The sequence below is a fragment of the Rhinolophus sinicus genome, chromosome 15, assembly GCF_057876585.1.
Source record: "Rhinolophus sinicus isolate RSI-liver-muscle chromosome 15, RSI-T2T, whole genome shotgun sequence".
Taxonomy (NCBI): Eukaryota; Metazoa; Chordata; class Mammalia; order Chiroptera; family Rhinolophidae; genus Rhinolophus; species Rhinolophus sinicus.
In genome coordinates this window covers 98071038-98098595 of record NC_142515.1, presented here as the reverse complement: position 1 = coordinate 98098595, position 27558 = coordinate 98071038, and the positions used below count along the sequence as shown (strand labels likewise).

The 27558-nt window shown below is 38.2% G+C and overlaps 1 protein-coding gene across 7 annotated transcripts in view; it reads right to left on the bottom strand.

Moving 5' to 3' along the window:
• PALLD (palladin, cytoskeletal associated protein) overlaps positions 1–27558 on the bottom strand; it is a 372024-nt gene that overhangs the window by 175678 nt on the left and 168788 nt on the right. For all 7 annotated transcript variants that reach the window (XM_019731450.3, XM_019731447.3, XM_019731449.3 and 4 more), the window contains 5 exons: positions 27062–27136; positions 22735–22876; positions 22196–22219; positions 10099–10218; positions 7738–8080 (listed from right to left, as the gene is read on the bottom strand). In XM_019731450.3, the coding sequence (XP_019587009.2) occupies positions 7738–8080; positions 10099–10218; positions 22196–22219; positions 22735–22876; positions 27062–27136 (704 nt within the window). The remainder of the gene's footprint in view (positions 1–7737; positions 8081–10098; positions 10219–22195; positions 22220–22734; positions 22877–27061; positions 27137–27558) is intronic.

Sequence of the window (27558 nt, the reverse complement as noted above, 5' to 3'; positions counted from 1 at the left end):
TCCATATCACTTTTATCCTAAATCTGAGATGTGCAATTGAAGAAATTAGAGTTTTGTTTGTTGGTGGGGTCCGGTGAGGGAGCTGTTAGAAGAGAGTATTTGTTGAGGAACAAAGTCATTTTGGAATAGAGGGCATTTTCTGGAGCTTTCTAGGATGGGCTCTAAAAACCCAGCTGAAACCCCAGTCACAGCTTCCAGGAAAAGAGAGGAGCTCCAAGTGAGGAGGTGAGAGCATTTAATGCCTGAACATTTTGCTTCCCACTGTGCTTGAAATTGAGCTTGGTTACTATTATTTTTATCAGGGACAATCTATAATGAGCAAAATGAGATGAGGTTGAATGGAGGGAGGATGAAAGAGACAATCAAAAGTACTTATTTCTTTTAAAATACTTTGTAGCTATCAAAGTGATTAACATTGTTGAAAAGTTGAAAAATTGGGACTACTTAACAAGAAAATATCTGCTCGAAATTCTACCACTCAGAAACCCACAAGTAACATTTTGGTGTATTTCCTTCTAATATACAAAACTCATTTTAGTTGGCTTAAGTGTTGTATTGATTTTTTTCATAAAATTAGTATAAAGCTACATATACCATTTTGTCTCTAGTATGTTTTGCTTAACACTATACTGTTAATATCTTGACATTATATTTATAGCATTATCTCTGAGCATATTATTCAAATGTGGCTTCATCGTATCTCTGAGCTGAGTCCCTACGTCCTTAAAAATAAAAAGTCCTTACTTGGTAGTGATTACGTTTTCCAACTAACTTTGCAATCAACAAAGGAGCTCTCATACATACATAGGCAAAATGAGATGGAAATGTTGAAGAAATATTGAATCATCATGTATTTTCATGGAAAGCACCAAATGTTCGAGAAGTACCTATGGCATCTCTTATGGGTGATTGAATACCACTTTGAATGTACATAGGATATCTGCAACTATTTCCAACTGTATTCAGACACCAAATACTAACCATAAAAATAAGGAGTCAACCTTCTTCTGGAAATATAATTAAAACATTATATTCACCAAGAGACTAGCATAGCAAAGCACTATTATCCTAATAGCTAAGAATGTGACACTGTGTCAGACCCAATATTTACATGAAAAAATCATGAGGAAGAATACATCAAAATGTTATTCCTTAGTTAAAAGTTTCATACTTCAGGAAGTTCCTTGATTGCACTTTCCATTTCAGGGAGGGGTTGTTTTCAAAGTCAGCCAATACCAACACTGTTAATGCAAAGTCATCATCATACTGTATTATGAAGAGACCATATGCGCATAGACACGTGCTTCAGAATTAGGACTATGATTGAGCCTACATTCCTTATTTATCATTCTCCAATGGGTTTGGTGAGTGTGTGTCTGTGTGATTTTCTAATAACAAATTTGAAAAGCTACTTTCTGCCCTATTTTTTTTGCCCTAATATTTTGAAGGCCCCTCTGGTTCTATAGTTTGTACTTTCATGGCTACTAAATTGCTTTGTTATTTGACTAGACTCAGCAGATAATGACAATCATTTAAACAGAAATGGGAGCTGGTGCCTAAGTTTTCTGAAATAAAAGCAGAATCGCTTATCTTCCAAACATTAAATTGGGGAGAAGGCAATTAGATTGCAGTGAGTCTAACTGAGGAATCAGTCATTCTTTGACAACACTTGTGTAATGTTAAAAGATGTGTAGAATTTTGGGTGTATATTCTTGCCAATATGATTGTAGAGATCACCGGATTATAAATTATTCACAGACAATGCTTTTATCTTCTTCATCTTTGTGTTCTCAGCATCCAGCATTAACCAACATTTTGCAGATGCTCAATGAATGAGGGAATGAAAAGCGTACTAGATTTTTAAATACACTTATGTACATTTAAATGCACTTATGTACAAGGACCTGTTCACAACTGCTTGATGATTACTACATCTCTTGAAAATTTGTTACTTATTTTGTCCTAAATTGCTTTGTCATCTCTTTGTCCATTTGTGTGTGTGTGTGTGTGTGTGTGTGTGTGTGTGTGTGTTTAAATCTACCAGGTAAGGTTTATACTAGAATGGAACCCAGGAAACCATTTGTATTCTGATGTCAAACAGTAATTTAGTGAGATCTTGAACCTTAACTAGTAGAGGCTAAAGGATGGAAAAATGTTCCACTTTCTAAGTTACACGACCAAGCCACACACTGGAGTTCGAGCAGCAGTCCAACATAAACAGGACAGAAAGGGAGTAGCACAGAAGCTTTCAGCCCTTCATCAAAAGTCTGGCATCTGATAGGGGTGTTAACATGTCAAGTACACACACCTTGAAATAGCAGCTTGATTGTACTGTGGCCAATTGACATTGCAAGTAAGTACTAGAGAGTGCAAATGTCCTCCTAGACCTTCCACATATCTCATTTTCTCCATAATGTTTTAAAGTGAGATGTTAATCAAATGAGAACACAGGAGAAAGGAGGAAGGAGTTGAACGGGTTCCAAAATTAAGTAACTTGGTTGGACAAACTTTTCCACTGTAATTCTATCCCATGGGATTCTTATTTAATTCTTTCATATTCATTTCATTTATAAGATAAATGATGTCAATTTTAAAAGTATTGTAAAGTGGGAAAACTCTGGGATCAGTGGGGTTTGAAACTGGTATATTGAGGTACGACGTTAAGCAGAACAAATGGGGTAGCTCTTCCTCTTTGTCAATTTACTCTTGCTTCATTCATTCAAAACCATTTTTGAGCATTTACAATTTGTCAGGCCCTGATCTAAGTCCTGGTGAAAGGGCAGTGAATAGAACAGTCAAGGGCCCTACTCTCAAAAAGCTTATATGATAATAGTGGGGAAAACAATACACAAACCAACAAGCAACTAGGAGAAATTATTACCTACTATGCGGTAATTAAAGGGGATGATTTATTGGAGAATGAGGCTGGGTGGCTGCTTTAGAATGGGTGCTCAGGGAAGGTGGTGACATTAAGCTGAGAGTTGAAAGCAAGGAGGCAGCCATTAGTAGCAGAACATTCCAGGGAATAGAACATTCCAAGCAAGGGAACAACTTGTGCTTAAATTTGTATCTAGGAGTGTGGAGAAAACCCTAAGGAACTTCCAAATATAGCAAGCCTGGCACACTTAAATCACTGATAAAGAGAGAGATAACACGCTGCTATTTTCTTCTCTTCTAACCCTCAAACACATCATCTCTCACTCCCACACGTGCAGTACAAGAACGTTTCTTTGATTGTACACAGTGCTTACTATTGTTTATTATTATGAAGATGTAGCTTCACTTTGTCAGTTCAGAACTGGACTGAGGTGACATACAGAATCCCTAACACCTTAGCATGAGTGAGTTTACAGGGTGGGAGTGAGACAGGAGACCGAGAGAAGCTAGGGTAGTGAAATGCAATTATTTTGAGATGCCTACCTCAGCCTGAAATCATTTTACGCTTTACAGATGGGAATTAATAATACTGAGTTTTTCTTTAAAGATTGGAGAAAGAGAAAGTAGTAAGAATAGGAGCAAAGAGAGTTCAATTCATATCTAGTTTAGCCGTTGATTACATATGTAACATTTTTAAACATCTCATTATCATTCTCCCAGGCAAAGGTCATGGACTTTTATGGTAACGTGTATATTACTGGCACTAGAGTGACAAATATGCATAACTTTATCTGTCCTGTCCTGTTTTGGAGTGCAAGGACTCACCCATTGGTTAACTCTTCAGTAACTTCTCTTTTGATTTCTCATTTTGTGACTTCCACAGGTTTATATTCTATCTCCCTCCCACAAGACAGGGGAAGAATATTTAAAGAAAAAAAAGAAATGGGGTTTGAATACAGAATATTGCTATTTATATCTTGTCTGGTCTAATTTCAGAGATAAGCTCAGTGGAGAATGCTTTTCCATGTGCTTTGCAAACCACCTACTAAATTTGGTATTCACAAGTTTCCCCCCAGGGTTTATTCCTAGGAATCCCATGCATATCTACTCAGTGAAGAACTGTGTTTTGGCAGGAATCAAGAGAAGCATTGATTTTGTGCCCTGTATTTATTTTGAACCTTCAGGCATAATTTGTAGAGAGTAGGAGGCAGCCAGACTTATTTGGTACACTCCAAACAAGGAAAATAATAATAATAATGATAATAATAATAATTTACAAAAAAAAACAAAAAACAGTTCACAAGTTAGGTTTATGTTTACTCCTTGCTCTTTTTCTGTGTTAAGAAATATGACTTGGGCACCATGTTGCTTCTTTTCTTTGTCCTGTGTCAAAACATTGAGGGTCGGACACCGAGTCACATAAAGGACTCTCATTTATGAATGCTTCTCTGTGCAGTGTCTAAGTGTGCTTTGGGTCCCACAGAAAGTGGTCCCACAAATCCAGTGTACATGGCACCTGGCACTTATCGAATGGCCTACATTTCATCGAGTTTAACTTACACCCTGTTTCCCTAAAATAAGACCTAGCCAGACCATCAGCTCTAATGCATCTTTTGGAGAAAAAATTAATATAAGACCCAGTATAGTATTATATTATATTATTATATTATATTATATTATATTATATTATATTATATTATATTATATTATATTATTATACCTGGTCTTATATTATATGAGACCCAGTCTTACATTAAAATAAGACTGGGTCTTATATTAATTTTTGTTCCAAAAGATGCAGTAGAGCTGATGGTCCAGGCTAGGTCTTATTTTCGGGAAGACGTGGTACTTGAGGGTTAGCATCCCAGACAAAAGACACTGGGTGAGCGGAAACTGAAGTGGATGCCTCCAGCACACTGAGCGCCCAGTCTTCCAGGACAGGCCTGACAGACTCAGCTGGAGGTCTGCGAGGGTTGTGAGGCTACTTGAGAGGATTTCTGTTGGATAATAGAGGATCAGGGATGGACCTTAAAGAAAAGAATTCATGATATTTCTGTCTTTTTATTGTAGTCTTTGGCTTCGCCCCCTCCATGATCTATTGGAGCTATTTGAGAGACAAAAATGCAAAGAGATTTTCTTTCTGAAAATGATCATTTTTCAGGAATCTGACAAATCAAATAACGATTTTCAGGTTAATGTATTGTGAGAGAAAATATTTTAATTCTTATTTTTTGCCCCCTAATTGTTTCCTATTTGATTAGTTACAAATGATTTGGATAAATGAAATGCCACAAAGCCCCAAAATATAAATCTCTCCTTTTATGAAGAGGAATAAAATCACGTGCCAATGAGAAAACATTGGAGTGATCTAAAGTTTTTCACTGCCAAGAGTAAGAAGCAAATCTCACTTTCCCCCCAACGTATGAAAAGAAATAAAAAGATGTGTGAAAGAATTTTACCTGGTAGTTACCTGTAGTCATTAATTATTAATAACTCAGATGCCATTCTACATTATTTGCAGATATCATTCAACAACGTTCTTTTATCAATACACACAACTTTTAAAACAATGAGCAAACCCTTTCAGAAAATACTACAACAGAGAAAGGAGACCTCAGACCAAACCAAAAACATTGGTTACTTCAAGAGGGTGCCTTGGAAGAGAGAGAATTAACTTTTTCTTTAATTACTTCTGTATAGTTTGAGTTATTACATCAAATACGCATTTACTTTCTAATTAAAACAAAATCCAATAAAGTATTATAATTCGTAAGAAAATTGAAAAATTAATAAATTTTATAAAGTGTCATCGCATATGATTTTCTATCTAGTAAATGGCAGGTAATTATACAATATAAAACTCATTTTAGTGATGCTCTAAGGATATACTTAAATACTTAATGATCTGAAAAAAGAAAACAGTGATAAAATGTGATACAAGTGAAATTTTATCTCTAAGCTGCCAGGCTTCGTGATTAGGTGCTCTGCCTTTCCCTTAATTTCCTCAGGAAGGGAAGAGTAGCCCCTATATAAGGATCTTCAACACTAAAGTCCATTTTTCCTGCATTTTATTTTATATTGAAAATCTGACTAATAAGAAAATCATGATGCCACTCTTCCAACCTGTGCTTAAGCTACTCATCCTCTTAAAACCCACAAAACCGATTTGTCTGTCTTCTGTAGACATGGCCCCTACTCCATCACACACAGTAACAGTACCGTAAAGCAGAACTAAAAGCTGAAGAGCTGTTGAAACTCCTGAGATAAGAAGGGCTTCAATGCCTGTTAACAGCTCCTCATGTTTGCTCTCCTGTGATTTATATCCAATTTATGACAGCCATTCTGGTGGATACACATCACCGAATCAAGAGCACGTCAAGTTCTAGCCATTAAACACATTCGCCCTTTCTTCCCCTTGTTTCATTAAAAGCACTGTAAATACATATGTAACAGGTAAAGGCGAAAGGGTTAGCAGTGGCAATTCATTTTATGGGTTGGAGCTACAAAAGTATAAATCTCTTTTAAGGCTGCCACTTTGACCTCATTTTACCTGCTCAGTGTGTCAATGGAGCTGGAACATAGATATTACATGTTTACCTGGCATCTTTCACACTACTGTATACAAACCTAGTAGTACCATTGCCTGCAAAATGAGCCTGGACGGCATACAGAATTAAGTGTAGGGCAGTAATAGATTTTTGAAACGGCAACAGATAATTGTCCAGAAGTTTACTTTTAGAAAATCGTCTGCCCATTTTTAACTTAAGGTGTTCATTGGGCTGATTTATTTGATTAGTCTAATAATGTTCATGCAATCACTTAGTAAACAATAAAGTTGTAAGATATTCTAGTGACTATCTTATAGATTCTAACATGTCTAACAAATGAGCTGATGACAGAGAGAAGAACAGACTGTTCAGTACCAGAGAAATAAAGAATAACTCTTATCCTAAAGTCATCTTTCCTGCCCCAAATCAAAAACATCAGACATCACAGGAAAATGTAAGGGAATTTCCGAGATTCTGGCGCATTCATTCGCAAGGAAATGTGACCTTGGAGAGTATGTATACATTTTATACAACTCTTCTGACATTTCCACTGACCTCTATCAGGGCAGTAATTCAAGGTCTGTTATGCTATGATAGAAACTTTTGAGTTAATTGATTTCTGCCTCTCTCTAACGCTGTAATGGCTCCATTCATAACAACTCTCTGCTGTGTGGTGCCAATGGAAACAGCTCATGCAAGGTTTATCATCCTAAGAAAATAATGGAAGTCAAATATGAAGCTGGTATTCATGGAAATATGCAGTTCCATGGAATTCCAAAGCCAAGGAGGTCATGTTGTGAAGGGCGCTCTTCTTCCTGACAAGCCTGTTTATCTCTGGTTTCATTCGCCCTCCCCAGGTTCTATACAATGAATTTCCATCCTCAGCTTTTAATCTTCCCATGCTTATCTATATCAGATTTCCTTACTGATTTTTAAATGTAAAGCATTTGGAAATGCTTTTAATAGAGAGCTCAAAGTAGGTCCCCTTGCCCATCACCTCTGGGGAGTGGCCACATCCTTGCTATACACTGGAAGGCCACACCAAGCACAGATATTTTCACAGCTGAAACCAGTTACAGCTTTTAGCAAAGGGCAGATTTAACCAAGCTTGTCATTTACCTTCTTTATTTTTAAGTATCACATATTTTTGAATGACGCCACTTGGTAGCAAAGTCATATCAGCCAGGGACAACTTGCTTGCAGAAGAGGCAATGTACCACATAGCTAAGTCCAGGCAAAGCATTTTCACTGACCAGAGAAGCAATTGAACAGGGGCATGGAAAGTATGCTAAAACCATGCAGAAATACTCACAGTTTCGGTTTGGCAAGCAGAGGTGGTGGCTCTTTTGTGGGTGAAAGCAGGACAGCTGGTGTTGGAGGAGATTTATTACCGTTAGATTTGCCGTTAATCAGTCCGTTTACTCCATGGTTGGGATGGACTCCGTTAGTTTCCCTCTCAGCAGAACTGAACTGCATTTGAAGGGCTGCCATTCCAAGCCCCAACTCCGGGCTGTTCACCTGCTGGATCTCAGCCGGTTTCTTTGAAGCCAACTCAAAGGGACTTGTCTCCAAGATTGGAGGGGGCGGTGGAAAGTGTTGAAAGTGATCATTGTTGGATTCTCCCATGGAGTCATAGCTACAGTTTTCAGTGTTGGCTAAGGAAGAGGAAAGAGAGGAAAAAAAATAATAAGATGCTACTAATGCAAGTTATTGTCACGCAGTCATAGATCATCTGAGAATCCCCTAAGCCCTGTCGAGTTGTTACAGAAGAGGTAGCTGTGTTGCTCTCATCTGAGGCAGAAGCCAAGCCAGCTGGAGGGCTTGTTTCTTCCAAGCTTGTTTTGGGTGACTGTTACTTGTTTCATTTCCTGAATGGGCCCACACGTGGCAGAAACCAGCTACCAATTCATCAACAAATTTCAAACAAGAGCTCAAGGCAGAACTTGGTAAAAAAAAAAAAAAAAAAAAAAGAGGGCAACACAAATAGTATCAATATAATGCTTTGTCCTCTCACATTTCAGCCCACAGATCCGACTGAACATCCTACCTGAGCTTCCTGACATTAGCTCAAGCTCTAAAGGTTTTACGTGGGAAGCAATGGGTATTCATTCTAGTACAAGCTAAGTAAAGCTTTGTGTCTACAAGAAATATGATCTCATGGACAATTTTTTTTTCCAATTCAGATGACTGCCACAGCTGTAATTCAGCACAAAAGAATTTTTTACTTCTTACTCTCAATAAACTGAAAGCATCTTGATATAAGATGTCTTTTTGGGATTCCTCACCTTGCCCAGAACCCAGCAGAGCTCCTGGACTATACTTAAAAATGTCTACTGATATATATATATATATATATATATATATATATACACACACACACACACACACACACACACACACACGTGTGTATATATATAATATTTGTTGATTATGTTGGGCCTATAGCTTTACCGCGGATAAAAATGGGAAATATTGCATGCCCATTTTGCCACACAGACCCTGAGAGTTTTGTCGATACTGTTGGAGCACTGCACTCCTGCTATGGCCATGTGATGGGACAGTCTTCAAGCCAACTCAGAATCAAAATACTGGGATTGTCCCCGCTCTGTTTCTCCAGTCACGATACAGGAAATTCCTTTTCACATTTAAAGTACTCATTCATATCAACTTTCCCCATTTAGCGAACCTCATAGTTCTATTCTTAATTAAGATGAAGAAGCAGTAACCATTCCCACTCGAAGGTCCCTAACCCAGCCTTGGTCGTGCCTCTGCTGCCACCTAGCACCAAGTTCCCATTCTTCCAAAGAAATCAAAGCGCGATTTCGATTGTTCTCTCCAAGTCTGTCTCATCAAGTCAACAATCCAAAGACTGATTCCTTACTATGCGCACTACGTGCCAGGTTTGGTCAAAGAGATATTTTTTAAATTGCAGTAAAATGAAGAACAGAGATGAGGGAATAACAACAGCTAAGGTAACACCAATCAGTAAAAGCAGAAAATAGCAAACTAAAGTTAAAAGACAATAAAAGAAAAAGCTGTTTCATGTTGCCTTCTCTAAGGGTAATTTCTGAGTTTAAAAAAATATCCAGATATTTCTGAATATTGGTTGCACTGATATATCGCTTTAGTTTTTCTTATCAAGAGTTATATTTCACTAGCCACGAACCTTGATTTCTAAGATCTTCACACCTTCTTCAAATTACATTAGGTTTATCTTGCATTAGTATTTCGGAACTTTCAATCATGGATTAAACACTGATTTATTCGTACAAATATCTCCAGATCTGCTGTGTTGGCACTGCTGAGAACAGTGGCAGCACCTCCCATTCAGAAGTGGCCTTCTGATGTGAACATGATTCTGGGTTAACATGAGGATGTCAGGAAACCAGCTCCATTGTTTCCAAGACCAAGATCGCATGATTCAAAAAAAAATAGCCCCACATGGGTTCATTTGCTACATTGTCATTATCTTTTTGTTTTTCATCTCCACTTTCACTCTCCTCCCTCAAAGCCTTTTGTTTCCTGATGAAACACTGACTGTTATGAGAACTCCTGGAGAGGCAGCCAGCATTCCAAATGGCTGAGCACTCCTCCTGGGATAGTTCGTTCCTCTGTGGGGAACCACACTAAATGCCGGGGAACAGAACCTCACCATTTTTTAGTCCTTGCATACCTGAGGTGACAACCAGCTGGGCGGTGCTGGTTACTGATCCATAATCATTTCTTGCCGAGCACGTAAAGATCCCCGCATCTTCAGGGAAAGTCTCAGCGATAACGAGGGTACAGATCTCCTCTGAAAAGGAAGAAAACAGAATGCCTCATCAGAGTGACCCCACGAAGCCACTTGGAAGAAGATAGACCATCTGTCTTTCTATTATAAAACAAGCAAGTTAGATACTGATTATTAAAGAATCACTTTAACAAAGTATTCACAATAGAACCTCTTTATACTTAATTTAGCAGTTTAGCCTGGGGGCCAAAGCTTTGGCGTCAGACCTATTCTTGGTGATTTTGGACAAGATCAGCTTTGGATTCCTCATCTATAAAGTGGGGATCATATACACCGAATGGGATCTCTGTGAGGATGAAACGAGATGTTTGCAGTGTGTACCTCTGCACTTGGCATGTGGAAGATGCTCAGGAGATGTCCGCGCTATTCTCCTCCTGCCTAGTTGTTTGAATGCGGAAGTTCTTTCTACTATAGTGTAGCTGCCTACTTCTGCTGAACTGAAAAGCAACTGGGGCGGGGGGGGGGGGGGAATCAAGCTTCTCTGAAATGCTGACAATGGGAAAAAGAACATAATGTGCAAATATTTGACCTGCACACAATTATTCTGGAAGCCACTGTTACACAGTGTGGCAGTGTTACATAGCATGAAAAGCCCAGACTCGAGAACCAGCTGCCAGAGCTTAAATAAGCCTCCTGCCACATTTTGCTTTGGTGACTTTGGTCAACCTCCCCAAACTTCAATATTCTTATCTGTAAAATGTAGGTAATAGCAGAACCTCCATTACAGGGTTTGTATTAATTGTGACGCATGGACTTAACCATCCCAGGGTTACTGTGAGGTCTGATGATGGCCCACGACAATAGCTCACAGTGTGTAGCTCTGACTAGGTACGAGGTACAGTCACCAGCACTGGATATTAACGTAGCTTTAATTCTCAGGTCAACATTGTGAGGTTTGTTTATTATTATTAGCCTATTTTATAGATTGGAAACTGAACCACAATAAAACCACTGATTTGCCCAACATCACACAGCTAATAAATGGTAAAATCAGAATTTGAACCAAGTCATCTATTCTTGTGATATGATATACATTATGCTTATGACACTGCCTAGCACACAGTAAGCACTTTGTAGCCAGTACATGTTAGACCGTACCATTGAAAAGCTAGATCTAGTGTGTATTAACTATTTTTAAATTGACTGTCTATACTCTACCAGTAAAATAAAGATGATTATGTTGGTAAATGTTAAGAAAAGTGATATACAGTAAGTCCTCACTTAACATCATGTATAGGTTCTTGGAAAGTCTAACTGTAAGTGAAACAACATATAATGAAACTGATTTTACCACAGGCTAATTGATATAAACTAGAGTTAAGTTCCTAGGGCATCTTTCTAGTCGTAAAAACATCACCAAGCTGTAAATAAAGACCCAAAACACTTCTAATATTAAACATTGAAATAAATGTGAGCTATACACACATTTAAGAAAGAGGAATAAAAACAAGTAAGATCATTATTTTCCAACCCACTTATTCCAGTTCAGGGTCATGGGTGCTGGGAGCTCCTAGCAATCCAGGGTATCAGATGGGAACCACCCTGGACAGGACGCCCTTCATCACAGAGTCTCTCTCTCTCTCTCTCTCTCTCTCTCTCTCTCTCTCTCTCTCTCTCAAACTGCGACAATACAGACACACCATTTCACCACACATGCACATCTTTGGGTTGTGGGAGGAAACCAGCGTTCCCAGAGTAAATTGACAAAACAATAAACTTATTATATAAAGTGTACTCCACTATTTTGCATTTTACTTTATTTTAAAACAACGGTGGTTACCATCCACTTTCATGGGTCATGATCAGCAGTTTAAAAACACTACCCCATACAACAAGCACAGTCCCTGGCTCAATAAATATCAATGAATCCTGACTAGAGGTATTTGGCCTATTAAGAAGTTTCTCGGAAAACATGAAACTAGTAATTTGTAAAGAAATCTGCAACCCCGTGTTCACTGTAGCATTATTTACAATAAGGAAGACCTGGAAACAACCTAAGTGTTCACTGACAGACGTATGGATAAAGCAGATGTGGTGCACATGTACAATGGGATACTACACAGCCGTAAAAAAGATGACGCATTGCCATTCGTGGCAACATGGATAGATCCTGAGGGTATTATGCTAAGTGAAATAAGCCAGACACAAAAAGGCAAAAACATATGATTTCACTCATAAGTGGAATATAAAACAAAACAAAAAACAAATGAACAAACAAAAACAAACGCATAGATACAGACAACAGAATGGTGGTTACCAGAGGAGAAGGAAGGTAGGGGGAAGGCAAATTGGCTGAAGGGTTGAAACATGTAGTAAGAGAAGGAATCTAGACTGTGGGTGGTAAGTATGCAACAGAGAACAGAATTATACAGATATAGAATTATAATGTTGTACACCTGAAATTTATATAATGTTATCAACCAATGTTACCTCAATAAATTTAATTCAAGAAAAAAGAAAGGGGTTTTCAAGTAAAAATTTGACAACTACTGATACATTCAAAACACACAATTATTATTTGATTAAAAGGTCACTGAGTAGAAGGAAAACAATAGGATAACAGAGAGGGCATAAGATAATCTTGTTTTTTTGACTGTACTGTACACAGTTCTTGGCTTTGCAATTGAAGAAGATAAAAAGTGTGGAAATGATTCAAGTTGGAGCTTCACATAAGATTAAGCCTTTGGAAAGTGGGCTGTTATCTGGAAAGGTACAAGGATTGGGAATTTTTTAATTGAATACATAGGGTTCCAGAATGAGTTAAAAGTGTACGTAACCAGAGAGGGGTGAATAAAACTTAGAAAACTAATGCGCTAAAGGACTTTAGAAATCAACTAGCCCAAATCCCTCATTTCTTCAGGTGAGATCCAAAGTGACTCTCTCAAGGTCTTGGCCAAAATACTGAAGTATGCATCCTGCCTCCCACAGCATGCTCCTTTCTTAGAGAGCACAAAGCCTCTCTAATTCATTGTTCTTTCCTAGTTCAGGACACAAGGAACCCAGTGTAAGATGAGGTGACGAAAGATTTAAGATGGGAAACAAGGAGTTTCCTGAATCTCAACATTTTAATTACTCTCACTACCCAAATAATTCACTAGAAATTCATCTGTACAAGGAGCTGGGCTCTGTGTCCTCTAAGCTACAAGTATCGAAATAGGATATAAACCATCAAAAGTATATTGAAAAATGGAATCTTGATATTAGAAATAGCCCCATTTAATTAGATTTGGTGGTGGGGCGGGCAACCTCACATTCTGGCTGCCCTCCGAAAAATGGGCTTCAGGCAGAGGTAGGTCACCTTTGTTTCCTCTTAGCAGATACTGCTGGGAGCCATGAAGCCTTCCTAGCTTTAAGCAGCACCTCCGTGAGTCCTGCCCAGGCAGCCACTGCCTTCATCTCCGCACTGCTGCCCAGGGCTTGGTGCCCTCAGGAAAGGTCTTCTCTCAGCCTTGGACTATTTACACCTCCAAAGGTGGCAGAGTTTCTGGAGACACTTAGAAGAATGCCTACTGCCAGTTTAATACCTGAGAATGCTTTAGCTGTAAACACATAGTTCTGCATCTTGAAACCTACATTTAAAAACAGGATAAAATCTTATCTAACAGGGATGACATAAAGGGGTTTTGGAGCGATGACCTTGACAACTTTAGAGTTCCTTCTTATGTCATCTATAATTGTGTGATTTTTTTTTTATTTAAGTTATGTCATTTTAAGAAAACCTGCCCCTTCTAATCCAGAGGGCCCTTTTGAGCATAAAATGTTACCAACACCCTCCACCCTTCCCCGCCCAATTCACCCATGACTTTGAGGATAAATTAAAAACCCTTAATGTGACCATAAAGCCTTAAATGATGAGGCCTGTTTCTTGCTAGGTTACTTTTGTGCCTCTCACCTTCTTTCGGTCTGAGCTCTGGACTCCCTGGCTCTTGGGCGGCTCCTAGAGAAGCCACATTCCTTTTAGCCTCTAAGCCCTCCTCCCAAAGTACTTAGTTAGCACTGTCCTACTCAGCTTCACATTTCCTCCCACCTAAACATCACTTTCTCAGAGAATCCTTTTTTGGTTACTTTGTCAGATCTACCACCTAGGATGGCAAACTTCCCTGGGAGACATCTACCACAACTATAACGAAATAATTTATTGTGTAATAGTGCCTGTCCCTTGACTAGAATAGCAGAAAGCAGAAAGCATTTGCTTTGCTCACGGCTGTACTCTCAGCATCTCTTAGCAGGATCTCCATAGATACTTTTGAATAAATGTATGGATGAAACTTAAATTGAGGAGAAAAAGTGAACATGTGCTTTACAAAAAGACTGTTTTCTAAAGGAATTCTCAGTGAGACTGATTTTTCTATAAGCGTCCTTGCGTGTTTCAATTGTGATTGATCAACATTCATTTTATATGAATTTTCAGGATTACTTCAATTGCATAAAATAAACTACATGCAAGCATAAAGTTAATGACCAACTGAACACCTAGAGGTTACAGATTCACAGAACAAAGACAAAATAAAAAAGCTTTGAGATATTCTTTTTTGTGCTCTTCAAGCATTGCTATGTCTCTGATATTTACCAGGAAAAATTTTAATCCAATGCCCTAAAGGTGTTCAGCTTTTCTTCTCTTGGAAAATGTCTTCCAAAAATGACAGTAGGCTCACATTTCATTGAGAGAAAGGAGCATTATAGCCTGGATGGTTCTGACATTATGAATGTGAAGAAAGCCATGAGGAAATGAGATGAGCTAGGTTGTAATATTGAATTTTCATCTGGTAGCATCTTACTTAAACAAAGACCTTCAACACATCTGTAAAATACATTTCGGTGAGGAATGGAAATCAGGAAATGACTGCTTATGTCAAATAAAGGGAGTCAAAGGGTTACGTATTTGTTCTAAAAAAAAAAAAAGTCTCCAGTATAAATGGAAAAATCATGATGATAATTATGATCCATTTTAATTCAATTTTACTAAGTGAAAGGTTTTTATCTGGGAGCATAAAATAAATTACTAAATTGGAAACTGTTTTTGCTGGTGATAAATCTGTTGCTTTTTTTTTTTTTTTTTTTTAATAACGATTACCTAAAAAGTACTTAATCACATCAATAGCTCCCAAAAGTCAACCCTGTTTCATTCAAGTTCTTGGACATACTAAACACTTGGTTAAATACAAACAAAACCATTTTTTTTTTTTTGCAGAAACTCATAAAAAGATGAGGCCGCAAGGATACTAAGTCCCTTGGGTAATAAAGGGACATTTTCATAAATACTTTCCTTCACAGTTTTTTATTGTTGTTGTTGTTGGGGGTGTTGGGGGAAGAGTCCAGTCTAACTAAACAGAAATCCAGCTTTTACCTTCTACATCACGTGGTTTGGCTCACACAACTGATAGCAAAGAACTCTGGGCTCAATCAAGAAGATTAGATTCAGAGTAATTAAATGTAAAGCTTGTATACATTTTTATAATGGATTTTTAAAAATTGTGAACTGTATCATATATAGAGAACTATACTTAAAATGTATAGTTTGAGTAATCATGAAATGAACCCGTGTACTCATTAAGTCTAAGAAATAAAATCTTACCAATATTTTAGAAATGTCCTGTATGCCTCCCCAACTGAATCTTCCTACTTCTGAGGTAATCATTCCTTTGTTTCTCGTTGTGTGCTTACCACAGATTTATGTATCCTTCAAAAATTTGTTCGTTAGTTTTTAGAAAATTGAGTGACAAGCACACATCTTGTTGTGCAAAGAAAAGACAAACTTGTCTCTGTTAGACAAAAAGCTCCGAGGAACTATCTGGGGGCATAAAGTGGCTTCAATATCCCTGTAATTTTACAAAAGCCCCCACAGAGGTAATCAATGGGCAAGGTCATGAATGAGTCCTGGGAAATATTAGGCTCAGCTTAGTGGGGAAATCTGGAGGGGCTAAGTGTGGACAGACAGCAGGAACAGTTGGTAGAGTCTGTGTCTCCATACTTTTTCTCTAGTTCAACATGGCCAACTTCCATATCTCAGCACGGATCAAATCAGAACACTTCCATGGGGTGGAGGATGGAGGGTGAAATGAGTGTTCTCAGCTGATCCAAGAGGCAATGTTTGGAGAGGAAAGCAGGACAGGCAAAGCAGAGGTAAGAATTTGGATGAGACCCTAGCATTCTGTCATCAAGGCAAAAGACGGAGCAGTGGCAATGAGCTTAGTGATGAAAGCACATGGTTCCAACATGGACTTTTCTCCGATTCCTGACACACGGCTGTTACCTTCCTGGGGGTTCCCTTTGCCTCTCACTTGTATTTGATATCCTTTTTCTGGCACCCCACATCTTGTTCTTTCTGGATGAATTCTCTTGCTGTGGTGGAGCACATCCTGCATAAAGGGTGTGGAGGAAAATCTTTGAGTCCTTGAAATTTGAAAAATCCTGACAAATCATCATATTGAATTGAAGGACTGGCTGGGTGTAGAATGCTTAGCTAGGGGTAATTTTACTTCAGAATTTTGAAGGACTTGCTTCATTGTCTCTTTGTGTCTAGTATGACTGCTGAGAAGTCTTAAGTCATTCTGATCTTGTTAATTTGTATGTGACTTCATGTTTTCTCCCTGGACACTGGCAGAATCCTCTCCTTGTCGTGGATATTCTGAATTTCACAACAATGCAAATTTCTGTAGATTTATGTTCATACATCTTGCTCTCAGTGGGTCTTTTCAATCTGGAAATCAATATTCTTCAGTTTGGGGAACTTAAAAACTTTATTTCATCGATAATCTGTCCGCCTTCTTTGTTCTCTTCTACGGAATCCCAATTATACATGTGTAGTCTATCTGGCAGGTTCTCTCAAGTCTCTGATTTTCTTTTCTCATATCGCTTCTCTCGGTCTTTTTTGGCTTACTCTGTCGAACATTTTCAACTTTTATTTCTGCTACCAACTTTTTCATTCCAAGAACTTTTTGTTTTCCAAGCATTCCTCCCCTCTTCCTCCCTTCTGATAGCTTTTTATTTTTACTTCTTGGATGCACTGATTTTCTTGTCTCTCAGAGGAGAGTGTTTTTTGTTTGTTTTTTACATTTTCTTTTCTTTGCAAGTCTGTTTTGTCCGAGTTGCTTTTGGGGGGAGTTGCTTGTCTTCTTACGTATCATTGAAATAGAGATTTCTTTAGATGTCTTTCATCTCTTCTGATCTGAGATGGTTGTGAGTTGATTAGAGTTCTGAGCATGAGAGAGGAGCATGTCAACTTTGGCCTTCCCATTACTGTAATCTAGATGGCCTCTTTGTTGGAGAAACTTCTATACTATCATGTACAGATTTTTTTTTTTTTTTTCGTTTTTTTCTCTTGAGATGTTCAGGTTGCCCAGAAAAGAGTCCTTCAGTCTCTGCCAGGAGGAAGAGTTCACAGGCCAGCATTCTGGAAAGCTGTGCAGGAAGATGACTGGGAGTAGGAGCATTCATTATGTATAATTCTTAGAGTCCTTTGGTTTTCTTTTTGGTACACACTTAAATGGGCCTTTCCCTTCTCTCTCCAGAGACTGAACCAAACTGTTTTGGTTCATGGAATGCTAACTGTCTCTGTATTTTATTTATTTATTTATTTTTGTGGTGCTCCAAATCAAAAGATATACCTAACAGCTTTATTTGTTAAGCAGTTATTTCGGTCTTAACAAGTTAGCAACTGTATGAAAAAAGTACATATAAATGGAATGAAGGGAATTACTATTTGATTCCTAAATCACCACAATTACTTACTAATGGATGCGTGCCTCTGCTGGGTTCTGCATAACCCTTTTTGGAATCAGATGGGACACAGCCAATCTAATTTCAAGTTCCACATTGATTTTCATGTGGTACCTGCTTTTCATCACACACTCATTGAAAATTCAGTTTCACAAAATATGATGTCATAGAAAAGAAAGTTGAAACTCTGAACTACTTCAAGCTAGTGGTTATGTCTATCAGATGTTGAGCATCATGTGTTCTCAAATAGAAATTACAAACATTACAGTGCCTCAGTTAGTTTGGCGTGGCACCCCAGGGCACCCCTTTGTCACACAGTTTGGGAACCACAGGTCTTATATAGTCCTCTTTTGTTTAACCCACAATCTTATCCAGGACTTGCATTAAGTTTTTAACTATGTACAATCTACTGGGATCTTAACAAACATCCTCACCACTGCCCTCCTGCAACCTAGCACTTTGTTACATTTAACAAAGTATAATTTACTTCACATTCTGAATCATAGAATCAAAACATGGACTCGACTGTATAAGATCTAGGATAGTGGGTGGCATAGGTTAGCAGAGACTCATATTAAAAGTAGGAGGCACCAGACTTTTATACGTATAATTCCCCAACCAGTAAGACACTTTTTATATTTTCAATTTTGCATGCCATTAGCTATAAAAGCAACTCCGTACAATTTGTGGCTGTCTTCAGATGGCTAAGGGCCTGAGTATTAACAGCTGTCAAATGAATATTCTGCACCCACTGCCCACCCTATTCTGCTAGACTAGTCTTTCAAGGATCCAATCAGTGAGAAGTCAGAATGTCAAAGAAGAGAGCCAGGGCAGGTAATATGACAAATGGATGTTGTTCTTAAGTAAGCGGACTAGCTATTAATTCACAAAACAGTCTGAAAAGATTTGTGATGCAAGCTGACTTCTGTCTAGACAGAGAAGGGAGTGTAAAACATATTAGACAGATGCAACACAGTAGTGACAAGAAAAACCTGTTTCAGTTGCACAAATGCATTGGGAGGGAATCTGCTAGTTCCTTCTTTATCTAAATATCTAATCCCTAACGGAGCTACATCTAGGTAGCAGTGAATTTCAATTTTATTTCTAGAGCTTTAATATATGTTACACATGAATGAGAAAAGGAAGGAGAGTGAAGAGAGAGAAGAGATAAAAAGAATGAGGGAGAGAAATGTAGAAACAGAGGAAGAGAGGGAGGGAAGAAGGAAGGGGGGGTAGAGATGGAGAGATAGAGACACACAGAGAGAGAGAGAGAGAGAAAAAAGAGAGAGAGGGATAGAGAGAGAGAAAGAGAGATTGACTGAGCGCCAGAGAGTACAGAGCAACAGTGAATATGTCAGAGGAAGGGAAGAGAGTAATAAAATCCAAATGCTTAAATATGTTCCTGAATTTCAAAGGCTATTTATGTTTTAGCATTTGGAAAACATCACTGGCCTAGTCCTATAAAATTTATCTCTTGCCTCAGATGTATTGTAGTCATGTCTATTTTTCTCCTTCCCATGTAACAGTGGCTAAACATCAACTATCAGGAAAGCTGGTTCCTATATATATTTTACATAGTTGAATAGTTCAGTGGTCTACTGGATCTAATAGTCAATCAGATCACTAAAGAAAACAGTTCAAAACATATTTTGCTTTTATCCCTTACAATGTCAGTGGTCAAATTCAAGGTTAATATGAGGAAAACACTGGCTACAAGTAAAAGAATCATAATCATACCTAGTTTTGTCAGGCATGTCAAAACATTGTTTAAATACAAATAGGTTTCAACATTTGCTTGTTCTGAAGTTCTTACGCATAACAACTCACATAGGCAGTCACTTGAATAGTCATTCAGGTGTTTAAAGTTTTTGTTTAAAAGTTATGATCATGGATTTAATGCCACATGCCAGTGGTAGGTTTCCTGAAGCATAGCACTTTAATGCTCCACTACAAAAGTGAAAGGAGCCATTCTAATAATGTTGTGGTAAATATAATAGTGTCATGGAGAAGTCATCAAAGGTCAGGGAAAACTAGTTGTATTTTGTTTTGAATAGCTCCTGAATATAGTATATGTTTTTTGTTTTTTATTGACAGATTTGCTTAAAATATTACTCTTCCAAGAAATATTTGTTTTCAGCAAATGCTATTTTTGTGGTTGGAATAAAGGAGTCTGTTTTCTTAAATGCTTTCAGATCTAACGAAAGGGAAAAGAAAATTCCATAGACATAAAAGAGGGGAAACTTTCTTATACAATGCTAGGATATGTGGTTTCAAAGGAAGATTTTCCGTATCTTTTCTTCATGATTTTGCCACATTACACCAAAAGGCAATTAAGTAAGTTCTAGAGGTCACATTATTTAATGAAGTGGCTGAGGGTTAATTATATTAAATACTTCATAATCAAAACTATACTCTAGCAGCAAAACAGCAAACCATAACTGAAACAGGAGTAGATGTGGTGTGAGGTAAGGGGACATGCAGGAGATGTCTGTATTCTCCCTCCTTACCCAAATTTATTTCTTCTTTGCCAGTATATTGAGTGTTTACAACTTTCAAAGATGTACACACTCAAAAACTAAGCTATGCAGTTTCTAATCAGTGTTTTGAATTTTGCGGTGATCAGTTTATGATTTTCCAACATACCATAGATCACGGGAGACATTTCATGAATCATCATCACCTCTGTAGGTGAGGACAATGAATAATAAGATGATGAAAAAAAAGTTGCATGAATTCACACAGAATCCAAAACTGCAACATCAAAAACAGTCATAATCCATTCCAGTAGTACTGCTTTTAGAATTTTTGGCCCAAGGTTTTAATTTTATTTTTATATACAGCATCAGAAGACATAAATTGCTCTATAGATTTGCTCATATAAACTTTCTAGCAGATAAAAGGGTATTTGGTTCCTATTTTTCTTTTTCTTTCCTCCTTTATGTATGTAATTATGTGTATCTGTATGTATGTATAGAAAATAGTAAATGCAAAAGATATGCCCTAATTCCCTACAGGATTTCCATATTAGCTCTTGCAGCAGATGGAGTCTCAGAAGTTTCAAGTATCAGGGAACTAGCATTATGCAATTTTATACAAAGACATATCACAGACAAAATATGAAGTTGTATATTTCCATGGTTTGGAAAATGATTACAGTATTTGATGTGGTGACTGACACATTAAGTAGGGTGACATGCTCTAGTTGTAACTCATGACAAGAAGGCAGTAGATTAATTCCAGCTGTTCCCTAAGGATGCAACTCAGCATCCCTTAAGCTTTGGATGCTAACAGGACCGCCCTCTGCTTTTAATGACCCAATACTTAGATGTGAAAGATTCAGGACTGACTGCAATAAGGTGACCTGCAGTATCCCACAGAGAACCCTCAAGTTCCAAAGAAGGGAGAGAGCAAGGTCATGGCTCTGAGGGGACACATATGGCAGGATCTGCTTGATGCTGAAGCAGAGACACACATCTGTCTGTCTACACTTTGGCACCAAGTGAAACGGGTGACTTTGATGATGAGAAAAATACAAAAGACAGTGGTCCCAAGGAGGACGTACTATGAAATAGACAAAAAAAATCCTGTTTCCTTTATATACGTCATTTCAGTCCCTGAGTAGTCATAAACATACAAGAAGTCTGAAGCAGGAAAACAGTTGGACCCAATGCTTCTGGATAACACAGCACTCTGATGAGGTCAAAAAACCTGGTAATTAAGTGAGATCCTAGGGCAAGATGACTTTCTTCATGCTTGTGGGATAGTAAAATTTTATGGCTTAGGGCACATAAATGAGAAATGCCTGGTGGTCAATGTTGCTTATATTTCTGAGCTGCTTTCACGTGAGACACATTTCTACGCTGGGGAGTCTAGCTGTTAGTGGGTTTTGGTCAGTAAAAGTATGCAGCAGATTGTTCTTTTCTACTGGAATTTTAGGAGGATGTTTTTTCATCATTAGCTTGGTTTGCTTTCTGAGTATAAAAGACTATATTTTAAAAAGCCGTAAGTCACTGAGGTTGACCTCCTTGTCTGAATGGAACTTAATGTTTTACTAATAAAGAAGTTGATGTAAAATGCAGTGTACAGACCCCGTGATAAAGAAGATATTGTCTTTAAGGAGGTTTCACATTTCCAGGGAACTGCAAAAACATTGTTCTGCTTATGGCTTTGAAACAGAAACAAAGAACTATTGAATTAAAACCCCAAAGATACATTACCAAAAAAAAAAAAAAAAAAAAAAGAAAAGGAAAAAGCTTCTTACCAGGTTCAGTTGTAGATCTAGGTTCTGTTTGCCATATGAGAAAAAAGTAAATAAAAACAGAGTATTAGAATCGGTTCCATTAATAATAAACCTACCTAACTTTTTCTATTATCTTATCTAGAACATGTCTGCAGAAATGTTGTAGACAAACTCCACAATACCAAAAAGATAAAGTGATAGATCAATTTATATTCCTATAAATATAGAAACTCAAGTTCCAGTAACAACCTAAACCGCCAATCATAGGTCTTATAGGTGGCTCGCGAGCCTCCTAAAATCATTTGCCCAACTTTGAGTTCAAACGTATATGTGCATTTCTTTTTCTGAAGAAAGAATATATAATTTTCATTAGAGTTTCAAAGGGCTCCACAGGGGAGCAGCCCAGCTTTAATTTACTCAACCCCACATATGTGCAGGTTATCTCGTCTCACTTCTCTTTGCAGATAGAAATAAATTCATTTGAATGACTAAACCCTTCTTGGATTTTCTAAAGCTTGAGAGAAGACATGGTTGGATTGGGAGAATGGGCCTCTCCTTACTTTTCTGTAGAATTCTGAAGTCTGGAGAGTCCTGGATTTCACTGCCTTGCCGGAACCACTTGACTTGCAATGGGGGCGCTCCCCGGACCCTGCACTCCAGAACCACCACTTGGCCTTCTGATGCTGCTAAGTTTTGCAGTTCCTGAAATTCAAGGAAAACACTGTCCATCAGACTTTGGTGTGTTCTTACACCATTTCACAACAGAGAATAAAACTTCCAAGTTTTAGAGAAAAAAAAAGATGCCAAACCTGCATCATAAAAAAATTACCACTACCTCAGGTCAGGATAAACACTTTTAAATCCATTGATCATCAGCTTTTCATAATCTCCATGCAATGAAATTAGTAAGGTTTACCAAGGGCCTGTAGAAATTTTGGGCCTGTCTGTAAATGTATTGATTCTTGTACTTATGGAATTTTATGGTAACAACTGTTCCCTTTCTTTATCTACATTTAAGAGTAAGCTGGTGGACCGCAAACTTCTTAAAACAATTACACACCATACGAATGTTGATTCCAATGAAAACCAGACAGGGAAAGAGAGCAAAAAGATGTACATTTGTTTTCACTTGCACCAACATTTTCATGTACTCCCCCACCACCTATGTCAAGTTTATTAAGATAAGGGGTTTTAGTATTTTCTCGTTTTAAGGTTCTGAGTAAAATAACAAAACATGCAGCATGTCTCCCTTCTTGAACTTCATTTCCTCTTCCCTTGCTATTAGTACCCTTGTTGCCCCCCACCCGCTCCAACACCAGACCAATAAATTTTTACAATCCAACCAATTAGAAATTAATTTGACTTCATAGATGCAAAGGGGTACAGCTTTTATAGTTGTCTTTAAACATCAAAAGATTAATAGTTCCCTTACATATCCATCCTTCCTTTCCTTCCTCCTCCTGGATTATTTAGCAAGAAGGCCTACTTATTACACTTTTTGACTGTTTAAACTTCTGAGCTTGAGTATTGGATCTGATATAGGTTATGCAGAACTCTTAAAAATGCAGAACTCTTAAAACAATTCAACTATGGTAAAGTAATTCGTCTCTAGCTAGATCAAAAGCAAACAAATTCACATTAGGAAGTATGTGTTTCTTTGTTTTCTTGGTTTGTTTGTGTTGTTGTGTTTTCATTATCTGAAAAGATAACAAGGCTGTGCTGGGAAAAACAAATCCTGCAGCAAATGGCCTTTGGTGCTAAAGCTCTGTGGAAATTCTGAAAGTTGATGATGTTGGCAGAACTCTAAAATTCTAACGTGATGTGTGAAGTCTGCGAAGGCATTTGGTAGGACTCTGGTGGTTAAGAATGTCATCAAGTAAAAATGTTAAGGTAATTAGCTACTTCTGACCACCTTCTTTCTCCTTCCTTATTCTTAAATATAGAAAGCGTCTGGTTTTAAATTGACTTTTACTTTATGATTGGGTCCAGAAAGCCAAATTAATGGGTCAGAGCAGGAAAAGCGTCGCTCATGGGGCCTGGCTTGTGTGGATTAATTATTAAACGCCTCCAGGCTTGTCCAGGAAGCCATTCACGGTAGATTACAAGCGGTACACAAATATTTTCATGTGTGAGCTTACAGGCACCAAAGGAGTCTCTGATTTATTCCTAGAATTACATGTTTTGTTCAAATGTTAGAAAGTCAGCAATGCAGGAAACAGGTACATGCCAAAGATTTTAGGCACTCAAAACTTCATAGTTATTCCAAGATTACAATTTGGCTCCTCGAGCGGCAAATTTTTTTATCTTGGCAAAAGCCATAGCTAAACACAGTTAGCCATTAGGAGAACCTGCAGGAACATAAAGTGCTGCAGGAGACAGCCAACCATTAGAGGTGGCATTTGGCAATCTGGATCATCCATTCAGGGTAGGATTTGGCATCCCTGGGTGTTTTAGTGTCCATCTAAGGGTATCTCTTGGCATACATCAAATCCACGTGATATTGCAATCCCTTAGTGGGGTCAAACTGTTAGGGAAGGAATGCCACATTAGCTAGTTGTTCTCCTGGCCTGTGTGTCCAACCCCCTACAGTCCACACCAGCTCTGCTGCCCCAGCTAAGTCCGCAGGTAGAAGCACTGGTCTGTCTCTGACCAGCTGTGAAACTTGGGATTCTTTCCCAGAATAGCACGAGAAAATAGATGGAAACGCCCCTCGGACTGGCAGAGCCCACCTACCATCCACTGTCAACCATCATGCCCAAGAGAAAGGCCAAGGAAGATGCTAAAGCTGAGAAAGCAAAGGCTCGCCTGAGTTACAGAGATGGGCAGATTTATTTTCTAAACCTGCCCCTCCGATAACCATAGCTCAGGCCCACAAAGGACCCTGTGAAGCACGGAGAGAAGCTGCCCAAAAGGGAAAAGGGGAACGGGAAAGAAAAGCAGATGCAAGCAAAGAAGGACACAACCCTGCAGAAAACAGATGTTCCACAGTTCAGACACAGAAAGCGGAGGGGCTGGTGACGCCCAGTGAGGCATGCTCTGGGCTTCCTGTCATTCAACAGTTGAGATTTTTAAAAATCAACTTCAGTAAAAATGTAGAATTTTGTTTTACATTACTTTTTATTAAGCTACATAGAATGCGGCATAGTTTTCTTTTGGAGAAGGGGGAATCACCACTAATAGAATGTCTTCATTTTAGGAGCTGGATTGCAGTGGATGAAACACGGTTTTGTGTCTCGTGTTTGAGAATTTCTCCTGGTGCCCAGGAGGAATTCTGTAACATTTCTACATGCCAGGCCACTGTGCTGAAGCCCTGTGGGGAGGGAAAGCAAAATCTTACATCCTCTTTTCCTCCCCTGATGTCACCAGGAAGGACTTTATTTGCTTAAACCAAGAGACGCATTGGGCACCCCCAAAATCAACTGCGTCCTGGACAATACTACATCCAGTAACACAGACTTTCTGGCCATGGTCTCGAGAAACTGCTTGTGAAAATCTTTCAAACTACATGTAAACATGTTTACTGCAAACGTTTACTGTTTTAAGCATCAAAGGACAACTTCATTGGCCATTACAGTGACACTGATTAGGGGAGGCTTTCACATGACTTTTTTTTTTTTGGGGGGGTGGTTTATCCAGGATGGGACTTTCAAAGGGGTTGTCAGCTGTTATAATTTGTTCCCTGAGTCCTCTGTTTATGAAAAGATCTTTACTAAAGCTGGATACAGGCTGGCTTAGGAAAAAATTAATTCCTACATGAACACAATTAAGATGCCCTCTTTCTACTGCCTCGCAGAAGTTTTATAGATTTGCTTATCATATTTGTCTTTAGTTTACTTGGAATTAATTTTTGTGAAAACACGTGAGTTAGGAGTCTGATATTTTTCATCTCTGCTGAAAACCTCATTCTTCTACCCAGTGGTCTGTAGGTTTCAGTGGGAACTGGAGAATCTGTAGACTCTATGCTGATTACTTGTCAATTGGTCTAGCCTTGTGCCAGCTCGATACTATCCTAATGCTACACCTTCAGAAAGTCTTGGTATCTCAGAGGACACATCCCACCCCTTCCCTAAAACCACCTTATTTTTTTTCTTCCGGAGTCTCCCCGCTGTTCTTAGCCATGTTTTTCTTCCACTAGACTTTTAAAGTCAAATTGCAAAGTTCAATATCAAAGAAATTAATAAAAACAAGAAAACTGTTGGAATTTTAGCTATACTTGCATTCAATTTATAGATTAATCTAGGAGTCACGACTTCTTTACAGTCCATAATCATGGTACACATCTTGATTTATTTTTGACTTTTTTTTAAATTTTGGTTTCAGGTTTACAAAACAATGTAATAGACATTTACACCCCTCACAAAGTGGTAACCCCTCCCCAATTTGTGATTTTAAATGTCTTTCAATAAGTTTTATAATTCTCTCCAAAGAAAGGGAGGTGGGTAGAAGAAGTGCCAAATGGAACCATTCCTAATTTCAGCAGTTGACCAATGAAATGAATTTCATTTAGCATGGCCATGCAAAATACCAACTTAGAACAAATTGAAAATCAGTCATTTAAAACAAAAAAAAATTTTTTTCTATAAAACCTGCCAGTTCTCCCAAGCAATTACCTACTCAGAATTTTGTCACTTTTTTCCCTACCTATCTTGGCTTTCCCACTCTATTTAGAGCTCTAGCAGGTCACTGACCACGCCCACATTTCTCAGACCCGACACAAGATTATAGTCACATAGCAACTGTTCAATAAATATCTACTTAGTCCCAAAGGTAATCATGATAGTCAGCCTACCGATCTGTTTGTTTTAATTTTTAAAGACTACTACACGAAGCCAAATGGAATTTAAGCACCAAAGCAAATACAGAAAATGAGACCAGCAGATGTCAGACCTTTGTAAAAACAGGAGGAAAGTAGGCAGAAGTGGTTCCATCAGGTCTGCAGAGATACGAGGTTGGACTGTGAACCTGGAAAAGCAGAGACACATGGATCAAATTCCAAATATATACATTGCTGAAAAGATGGGCGAAAGAAACCTTTCATTATTAAGATCACTCCACATGGATGAAACGAGTGAATGAAAGTATCTCCATATATCATTTTGCTGATCTATTCTTACAGCACAGACGTTGTCTGCTTCCTTATTTCACATCTGTTACTCGTCTCTGTTCAAAAGCACATACAAGGTAAAAGTCCCCTGGTTCCTTAGGGATTCATGAGCTTTTAAATGTTATCACCAAATGGATTTGTGTGGGAGGGACTTCCACAGGGGTATTTTTAAAAGCTCTCCCAGACATCATATTTTATCTTTAAAATATAGTTTGGATTCCCTGAATAAAATGCACAAGTTATGAGCAGTGGAAGGTAAATTACCAAACATCTACCTACC